Source organism: Xyrauchen texanus, chromosome 29 (assembly GCF_025860055.1).
Source record: "Xyrauchen texanus isolate HMW12.3.18 chromosome 29, RBS_HiC_50CHRs, whole genome shotgun sequence".
Classification (NCBI taxonomy): Eukaryota; Metazoa; Chordata; class Actinopteri; order Cypriniformes; family Catostomidae; genus Xyrauchen; species Xyrauchen texanus.
Window position 1 is genome coordinate 22,805,077 of NC_068304.1, and position 10,446 is coordinate 22,815,522.

The window sequence follows — 10,446 nt, forward strand, 5'->3', positions numbered from 1 at the left end:
TTTTATTTAACTTGTTTTTGTGTGTACATATTTTTTTAAAACAAAAAAGCATTACTTCTGTTTTTTTTTCTTAACATGTTTTTGTCTTACTGGATTAATCTAGATTAATTTATATCCAGTGCAAGCAATCACATGATGAAAAAGGATACAGTGAATGACTTTCAACCTCTATGAAAAAGCACCCTTCTCAAAATAAACCATTGAATTATTGCTCAGAAGGGAATAGTGGGTGAAAAATGGAATATAAACTAACACTGAATAAAACCTATTTCTAATACAGTTATCATCCTTAGTGCAATTTCTTATATTCCATCCTCATCATAGTTTTCTATCTAAGTCACATTAGGCATCTTGGATACTTGGGAAATCATACAAATCAATGCAAAAATATTTAATCCTTGGGAAATCATATAAATCAATGCAACAGAATTTCACTTGAAGTTTAACACATTTGTAAGTGATCTAGGGTATTTTGTTGCTACATGGCTGCCCTGTAATAAAAAAAGTGCATTATGGCCTTCTTTTAAATTGTATTGTATGCTGCATGTTCATTTGTCCTCATTACATATATAAGGTTTGGCAGGAAGAATAAACACATAAAAGCCTAAGGCACTGTAATTTATGTACATTTTCTAATATTGTTGATAGTCTGGGTTTAGAAACAGTCAGCTGAAAATATGAAAATTAGAATACACAAAATAATAAATAGCTAAATATTTATATATTACATAAGTATAGAGCTCATGTAAAAGGGATTAACGTGCTATTTCAATGTCTTATTTAGCATCTATAACCAATGTGGTCATTACATTTGTATCAAATGAGGGCAAACATCACACAAAATATAATTAAAGTGTATCAAAGACAACTGTAAATTCCATAAGGCTAGTTGATCATCTAAAAGATAAATCGAAACAAAGATATTTGATGTCTTAATATATTTCATATACTAGAATATTACTGCGAAAATAAAGACACTAAATTGTGCAAAAAGCAGTGTATCGCAGTTTTCAATCGCAAATGCGAGGTCTGATTTTTAAACCCTAGGCCTCTCACATTAATACGTACATAATATGATTAAACCGGTACTTTTATATGGATTTAAATATATATTGAAATGCATGTTTGCACTTCATCATAATTTGTCATTTTGGACTAAATATATTTATATTTTTATAGTTAAATACTGGGAAAAAATGAAATCACAGCTCTACAAAGCAGAAACTCCAACACACAGACTAAAGTGCATTCAAACTTGGGCCACAGTGATTTACATTATAATGCATACATTTCTACTGCAGTGAAGTATTAGGAGTGGGAAATGCTTCATATTTCTTTTCTTTTTTTCTTTTCTTGCCATTGGAAGTTTCCACAGGATGCAAGATATTTACATTTTATCATGGAAAAATGATCTTCAACATGGTCTTGATGATGCAATAACTCTTTGGTAAGTTTTACTGTCATATTCAAAGAGTTGAATCCCATTGGCTTCAAATGCTTTTTGTAAAAATACACCTATCACCGATGGGCTACTTGTGAATAATGACCTTCATAATGGGCAGGCCAGTAAAAGTTTATTTGATATGTCACCTCCCAGTCTGCTGTCCATATAAATTGGAGCCTTCTCTTCAGATGTATTGCTAATGTGCAATCCAAATGCCATGATTTCAACAGGGTCCCTCTGAGAAAAACAATATAAGTGAGCATCATTATGTATGTCAAATGGCTAGAATAGAATTGTTTCTTCTTAATCAAAGAGTAAGGAACACTGTCATGTAATAAACATCACACTTTAACTGTGTGAGGTAGAATTTTATAGTATTAAGTTATCTGCCATTATTTAGATATTCTGATATGATAAAGATCTTTGGGGTAAATTTTTTTCTTTTTTTAACTGATATAGGATTCGGGAATAAGTACTTGGTTGTCTCTCAGAAGGGATCTGTGCTGGCTGTTGTATCAGGGTGTCATTGTTCCTCATAGCCTGAAGTGGTGTAGGACTCTCCTTCCTGACCCTGAAGCATGTACTGGGACACAGCAGCAGGCACGAGTGCATTAGCCAACTCCTGCAGATGCACAAATACATGTTTAGTCATGTACTGTAAATGTACCTCTATTTTATAATACAAACATGATTTTACAAAATATTGTTGTCACTTTTTTGTCATCACCTGTAACAATATATATATATATATATTCCAAATTTAAGTAAACTCACTGATTTGAGATTTGGGTCCATTTCTGTGAAGTTCCACTCATTCAAAGGCAGATTAAATGTGAAGGGCTGTGAGAAAGCATAGAGGTAATTGGTTATTGATGGCGTATATTTTTCAATATGAGGAATTTATAAGAGGTTATAAGACTATACATGTTGGGGTATTCTCCTGGTCTTATTTTAATCTAAAATTAAAAGAAACTCATAAGAAATAATATGTTGCATCTAGAACATGAAGCAGTGACATTATTTACATGATAGTTTAATCATAATAAAAAATCATTATAATTTTACTGAAATACAGTACAAAAAAAGATGTGTTATGTAATGATAATCATCAGTGAAAACCATTGAAATATTCAAAGTAAAAAAGTCTAGACCTTTTATGGTAATGAGAATATGTAGGCTTCACTTTCTTCATGTAATACAGTATCACACATTATGGTAATGGGTAATTATGAGAATTATTTTCTGAGAATCGCCAATATCCTCCTAGTATACTAGCATGTCTGCATGACTGATTCAATCTCTCTCTCTCTCTCTCCTCTCTCTCTCTCTCTCTCTCTCTCTCTCTCTCTCTCTCTCTGTGTAGAGCTACACTTACATCCATATCTGAAGCATTGGGCTCCATGCTCTGCTGGTGATTCCTCAGAAGGAGCTGTAGATCCTCCAGGCTCATGTCTATGTTCCCCACACCATCAGGTATCTCTAGTCTTTAACACAGAAGCACTGTGTGTGAGTGGTTGTTAGTGTACTGCTATGCAGTTGCTAGGGTGTGCTGGATGTTTGCTAAGTGGTAACATACTGGTCCATGTAAAAAGAGCCCATGTTATACGCATATGCTATAAAATAGTTTAAGAAAAGATTAGATGTATAGATTGTGTATTTTTTGTCATTTTTGGTAGGTAACCAAGAATTGTCTGAACAGGGTAACAGGGATAAATAACCATTGCATGAACAGGTCTCAATCAATCCTCAAACAATAATCGTAACTTTTCTTACCAAAGCAAATCATAACTGCTAAGTTTTAGATTTGTTTGTTATTTTGCCAATTATTATATATTATACCTCTCCGGCATGGGCCTTTTGGCCCTTCTCTGTCCCATGCTAGATCCTCTGCCCTCTAGGACGGACTGTACCATGGCAACAGGGAGGACAGGGGGCTCAGCACACACCCCACAGGATCGAAGTTGTAGACCTTCCCCTCGTCCCGTCACCCCAGGACTCACTGGCTCTTCCTTAATCAGCATCATACACTTTTCCCTAGACAAACAGATCACATATTAACCCATAGAAACATACAGTAGCTAAACTTTTGTGAATGTGGCTAATATCAAGTTTTCACTAAAGGTTTCACTAAACTGTTCTGTTTTTTAAGTCTTCAGGAAGGAAAATTACCTCTAAAGGTCCAACCACTCACCTTGATTCCTCTGTCTGCATTTGCAAAGCCATGTTGGCAGACTGTGACATTTCAGTGACATCAGAGATTACTGGCCCTCCTGCCATTGCACTGCTAGTGGAGCAGGATGCATTTTCTGTGGATGGCTGAATGTAAAAGAGAAAGAGAGAGATTCTGTCTTTGTCATATACTGTATTTGATAGAGGCATGATGGATTGAGTAATATCTTCTGTGTTAGGTTTATGCATCCAGCTCCTGAGAAAATACAATTTCTCAGACGTTGCCTTTCTCATGGCTTTGGAGACTTACATTTCCAGTTATGTTTCATTTAAGTATCAATCTAGTTTCTGATATTTCTCTTAAAATCTATTCCCTTTTGCAAAGATCAGCTTTACCAGCTGAATTTTGTTGGCCCACTAGTTAGACCTGCCCTAGACCAGCACTAACCAGCATAAACCAGTGAGGACAGCATGCAAATTCATGCTGATAAAAGCTTGTTGTTCCATCTGCATTATCAGAAAAAAAGGGTGTCTGTTTACACCCTGGTGTAAATAACATCTGCCACACAGGGCAGCTATTTGCACTCCAATAGTCTGGTTGAACCACATAAATATATGACAAACTAACCAATTGCTGTTGCTTCAGTGGCGTGGGGTGAAAAGGCGGTGTGAATGTGTACTGTTGTCCAAGTGACCTGTTCGAATCCGCATTTTGTCCCACTCTTTGTCCCATCCGATTTCCTGTTTCCACTTTTAACATTTCCTTTAATACTACTTCAAATAATAGATAAAATAAATGTAAATGTTGGTACCATCGCAGTGATTTGGTCACGGTGAATGTCGTGGAGTGCAGAAAAGGGTTGATCCAGAGGTGGGGTATGTCAGTCGCATCCATTCTCGCATGAAACTATGGTTACTGTAGTAAATCTAAGGTTATGTTTTCTATGGTGAGGTTAAGGTTAGGTATAGGAGTAGGGGTTAATGTAGTTTGTCTGTTGGACTCTGCAGTGATACCCATACTGTATATTAATATTTAAATATATGTGCAAATAGTATCTGAAACTATTTGCACCAGGGTTGTGGTGCAAATAATATCTGCCACTATTTGCACTGGGCCATTATTTGCACCATTGTACAAATAGAATCTGATATAAAAACGAGACAACTGACATAGAGTAAGAATATAAAATAACACTATTAAATAAATTATTATAACATAACTCAGATAATGTGGTTTTGGATTTAATAAGAAGTTTTGAGTTTGAAATCTCTGACTTGTACACTTTGGTACCTTGGCAAATCGTACATTTTGAGACATTGTTGAGATCTCTACTGAAACTAGAGATCTCAGATCTCTAGTTTCAGTAGAAACTAGACTAAATGTCTAGACTAAATGAAATGTGTGAGGTTATTAGAGTATTTTCTCAGAGGAAAAATCTGAGAAGCTGGAAATTTAAGACCTCAAGATGCTCTCCGTTTGATCTCTCTCATGGAGAAACAATTGAGTCATTAAAGAGATCTTATTTGTGATTTATTTTTCCAACTTGTGAGTTCCGACTTCATTTAAGCTGTACTTAAAATAACAGAATTTACTGTATTTTGCATTCTGAACATAATTATTGTGATTATTTGCCTAATTTTGAAGGCATGTTTTAATATAGAGGGATTCCTCACCGACTGGATGTAGAAGGATTCTTGCAAGGACTCCATAGAGTGACTATGGCTGAATTTGGAGGCAGGAGGGGTGGAGCAGCTGTCATCCAACATTAGAGGGCTGAGGAAAAGGAAATAAGCAGCAAATAATGGAAAGCAGCCACATTATCACCTATAAGTGTTCAGTGTCAAATACAAAGTCTTTATGGCTGTCGTTGTGTTGTATAAACCTTCTGCCCTCTTGTGGATCTTGTGGAACAATGCTGTGTTTAATAAGCCACTTTGAAGTTGCGGTGAAGCACAGAGCACTGGGCCTTGTGGTCCCTCTTATTCATTTTGTTCTCATGCGTCACACTAGCTGACAGTGCACCTTTCAATAAAGGGTAGAGGGTCATGCGCTCCAGTTCAGGTGTGTGCGTGTTTGTAGGTACATGTGTGAGGGCTCGAGTGCAGAAGGTCTGACTCAACATTCAGCTCCATTCATCCCATCGCAGGCTGTGAATTGTATCAGCTGACTGACCGTTCCTCACAGTGTTTGTGTTGTGTTAGAGCATCAGGCTGTTTATTGGAGGGGGGTTACAAACTGTTAACTACGTTTGTATTATCCTATAAATGTGGTTTATTTCTAGTGTCCCCATAATTCAAATCGCTTAAAAAAAAGGTAAAAATGCAGAACGTTTTTTGTGATGGTTAGGTTTAGGGGTAGGGTTAGGGGACAGAATCTATAGTTTGTACAGTATAAAAATCTTTATGTCTATGGAGAATCCTCATAAGGATAGCCACACCAACATGTGTGTGTGTGTGTGTGTGTGTGTGTGTGTGTGTGTGTGTGTGTGTGTGAAAGTGTGGATCAATGCAAAATCAGATGCTTCAGATGAGTGCTTGTGTGTGTGTGTGTGTGTGTGTGTGTGTGTTTGTGTGCGTGTTTTTGTGATTTACGAGGACAATTTTGTAAGTTACAAACTGGTAATTACAAGGTTATTATGCTATAAATGTGATTTATGAGGACATTTATAGTGTCCCCATAATTCAAATCGCTTAAAAATCATACTAAACAATGTTTTATTGAAAATGTAAAAATGCAGAAGGTTTTCTGTGAGGGTTAGGTTTAGGGGTTGTGTTAGGTTTAGAGGATAGAATCTATAGTTTATACAGTATAAAAGTCATTATGTCTATGGAAAGTCCTCATAATGATAGGTAGACCAACATGTGTGTGTGTGTGCGTGTGTGTGTGTTTATGGATGAATGAGCAAACTCACAGCTTTCTCTTCATTCCCACAGTGCTGGGAGTGTTGGACTGCATCTGGCTGAACAGGAACTGAATCATCTATTAATACAACAGAAACAGAGCGTGATTCAGCATTACTCAGCATCCAGCTCAAAGTCAGCTCTCTATTATACACACCTCATTTCTCTCATTGTGGATATGGGCTGTTTCTTACCTTATTCATAACTTTCTGCTGCTGTGTGTGGTTCTGCCTCAGTGACACCACCTCCCTCCACAGAACATCATTCTGCCTACAAGAGAAAGAGATACACAGCTATACTGAATTTTCAACATAGACAAGGATATCATTTTAGTGGCGAGTTTCTTTTTAATTTCACTCTCTCAGAGTATAAAGTGCAGCATTAAAAATAGTCTGCTTGACAATTCATTTTATTTTTCTGGTTTCACACATGGATGGATGGATGGATGAATAGATAGATAGATAGATAGATAGATAGATAGATAGATAGATAGATAGATAGATAGATAGATAGATAGATAGATAGATAGATAGATAGATAGATAGATAGATAGATAGATAGATAGATAGATAGATTATGTATTATAGAAAAGAAATCTAGCATTGTGCCTTCCTGTGTGCATCTGATCATACCACGGGACCCCACTTGTCAGGTGACTACTGAAAGTTCTATTAAGGCAATTTAAACAAAACACATAACCATTGAGATTAACAATGCAGAGGACCCAATGAATGAACCAACCACAGAAGTAGGTGAAAAGTTAGGGGGTAATATAGGTGAAAGGTCAAGTTGTTGTTTGAGGTTCTGATATATTTTATTTTATTTTTTAACCAAGAATGAAGTTAGGGTGAAAATGATGGCATGGGAATAAATTGGCATGTGTAAGCATGTGTGTATTTGTGTGTGTGTGTGTGTGACTTACTGTTTCATATCCTGCATCTGCATCTCCATGTTCTCCTGTTGGCTGCGTAGCACCTGCACCTCATACAACAGCTTACTCAAGTCCTCTTGACGCACCTTGGTCTCCTCACTCTTCACTATCGACACCTGGAAGCCAGTTTTATAATCGTTAACAAAAAATAAAACAAAATATAAATGAATACATTTTTTGGTTAATAAAAATGTATATTAACATAAACTTTCAGAGAAAAGTCACTGTGCAAGTACATTTTTATTTCCAGAGGAACAAAACAAATAAATGTGATTTTAAAGCTACACAACAAGAAAAGGAGTAAACTTAACAAACAACAACAACAACTGAACTAAATGGAAAGGAAACACAGAAAGTAAAAGAAAAATGAAAAAACCCAAATCCATAATAACCCTGCTGGGAACATACTTGCACACACATTGTGCAGGGGTAGTAATAAAAAAAATGGAATAAAATAAATAAACCCCCAGTCTCTATGTGTGTATATGTGTCAGAGTCTCTGACTCAGAGGATGAGAGAGAAAATAAAGCAAGTGTGAGAATCACTGAAAGACGAGATGTCTTACCTTGCGCTTAATGTGTTCAAGCAGATGCTCGTGGCCCTGGAGGAAATAGAGATGCTGGAACTCAGTGTCATCTCTCTCTGGCTTCACCAGCCCACTCTGCTCAATATTCACCACCTTCCTGAAGCCATCTGAGGTAGAAGTGAGAGGTTAATGCGTACACTCTTTAGATTTGGAGTGTCAGTGAAAGCTTTGAGATTTTGATACACCTAGACAGATACTTACACATGTTGAGCTGTCGTACAAAGCTTGCCATGTTATTGTGTTTGAAGTATTTGGGCAGAACCTCTTTGGCAAATCTACCCTGGTCAAAAACATGGAAGCTAGTGCCAGTCTAGAAGGGAGAAAAAAACATGCAAATCAAAATAAAACATGCCTCTGCTTTTGGTTAGTTGTGTGACATGCTACTTCATTTGAAACTATTTTAAATAGCATTGTGCTAATTCTTTAATAACTTTTAAATGGAAATTTCAAACAAAAATGAAAATGTTGTCATCATACTCACCCTCATGTTGTTCCAAACTCATATGATTTTCTTCGGTGGAACACAAGTAGATGTTTGGCAGAATGTTAGTCTCAGTCATCATTCATTTTCATTGGGCAGAAACAAGATGCAATTAAAGTCAATGGTGATGGAGGCCATGGTGAACATCTTTTGTGTTCCACCAGAGAGAAAGTCATGTGGGTTTTAATTGATAAATTAATTAATTTCTCACATTAATTGAGAAACGGAAATATTTGTACCAAAAATTAATTTGTCGCACTGCAGGATCATTTTTAAAAGAACTAGTGAGGCCAAAGGGTTATTAAAATGTCTGAAAACTTAGTGAACATTCACAGGAACTGTTTCCCCTCATACATACATATAGTCTACATTCAACTTAATCTTGTGTCAACTTCCCTTTTACAGACATAGATGGATAACAAATATAAAATTATCATTTTGAATCACAAAACAGATTGCATGTGTCTGTGATGTGGGGGTCAGCAAATAATTCTTACTCAAGGTCTTTCGGAAAGACAATGTTTAAATGTGAAATCAATTTAAAGCTGAAATCAAATCAACTCTAGCATAAAAATAAATGGAACACATTATATTTTTAGTAAATTCATTAATGTGCCCTGTACTGGTGATTCATATTTACAAATATATTTAATCATTTAGCAGATACTTTTACCCAAAGTAACTTACAAATGAGGAAAAGCACAAGCAATTTATCATGCAGGAGCTAACAGTATTAGCAATGATATATGCCACTATACCAAATTTCAAGAGTTAACCAGAATAGTACAAAACTACAGAAATGTAGAGAAAAGAGATTATAAAAACACATAGCTTATAAAGGGAATACATATAGAAGATATGACATGCTTCTTATGATAAAGGTTGTGGTTATAGTTGAATTTAAAAAGTAAATTTTCAGGAAATGTGTATGCTTTCAGGTAACATACACGTATATTTCAAACATTCACAACGTTTTGCAAGACAATGAGTGATATAATCAAGGGTCCAAAACAGTCAAACACTTTTTATCAACAAACATCAGCCAAAGGATGCTATCGGGGTAAACTCACAGTGCTCCAGCATATTAGATTATTGGTTTCTGGGTCCTCGACTAGAGTCCACAGTTTAGTAAGAAAAGCAGGTACATTGCTGGCGTATCCTCCATCCACACCTGTAGAACCTGGGTTCTCCTGCATGACTAGACTTAGACTACTGTTTCTTTAATCCAGAAGTATTTTAGTCCATTTCCAATCTCTTTCTCTCTTGGGACAGGCGTTGCTGATGCTGTTCCTTTCTCGTTTTCCTGCTCTCTCCCCCCCTCTGTGGCCTAGTCATAGGGCCATATTCGTCCCTGCAATTGCCACAGGTCAGAGTCAGCATAAAGTAATGGCCTGCAGCATCACCACGCTACCCCGTTATTAAACAAAGAATCCCACAGGAGAACAATACACAGCCACAAAAAGCCTAGAACAATGCCACAATGTCACGCCAAATATCACAATGCCCAAACACAACCTGAACAGGAGAGTGTGCTGGGCAGATGTGTATGAGTGCTTTTGTGTGGGTTTCAACTATTCATGTAGATAAGTTTGTTGTACAGAAAAAGAAAAAGAAAACTGCTTGTCTTCAAGAGGTGAATATTTACAATTACATAATTGGCTGAACAAGTTTTATATTTTAATACTGTTTTAAGTGTAATACACAATGTGTTGTAGCAGGGAAACAAGGAAAATCACACTTAAAGTTGTTGTTGTGAATAAAGAAATAATATAACACACACATACAGGCATGTTACTCACAATGGAAAACAATGGCATTTTGTGAGAATTTCCAACATATTGGTAGGCTACTTGCCAATATATTAAACGTGTTAAATATCATTCTTGAAATATTAATTCCACTTTATATTGAAACTTTTGGAAACAACAAAATTA

The 10,446-nt window shown here is 36.1% G+C and overlaps 1 protein-coding gene across 1 annotated transcript; it reads right to left on the reverse strand.

Annotated features, from left to right (window-relative positions):
• Window positions 1-1,539: 1,539 nt before the first annotated feature.
• Window positions 1,540-9,708, reverse strand: LOC127622924 (heat shock factor protein 4-like). Its single transcript, XM_052097103.1, has 13 exons — window positions 9,583-9,708; window positions 8,233-8,341; window positions 8,011-8,138; window positions 7,437-7,561; window positions 6,709-6,784; window positions 6,526-6,593; window positions 5,288-5,387; window positions 3,636-3,760; window positions 3,284-3,478; window positions 2,820-2,928; window positions 2,219-2,284; window positions 1,921-2,066; window positions 1,540-1,681 (listed from the first exon to the last, which is right to left on the reverse strand). Exons 1-12 carry the CDS (start codon window positions 9,706-9,708, stop codon window positions 1,968-1,970), a joined length of 1,326 nt encoding a protein of 441 aa, XP_051953063.1. The 3' UTR covers window positions 1,540-1,681; window positions 1,921-1,967.
• Window positions 9,709-10,446: the final 738 nt, after the last annotated feature.

Bases quoted from the DNA above. Each gene is read 5' to 3' on its own strand.
- LOC127622924 (XM_052097103.1), bottom strand. From the start codon at position 9,708: ATGCAGGAGAACCCAGGTTCTACAGGTGTGGATGGAGGATACGCCAGC. The intron at 5,388-6,525 runs GTGAGTTTGCTC...CCTTTTCCTCAG, and splicing joins GTGGGAATGAAGAGAAAGCT to CCCTCTAATGTTGGATGACA. The intron at 2,285-2,819 runs GTAAGTGTAGCT...GCTTTCTCACAG, and splicing joins CCAATGCTTCAGATATGGAT to CCCTTCACATTTAATCTGCC.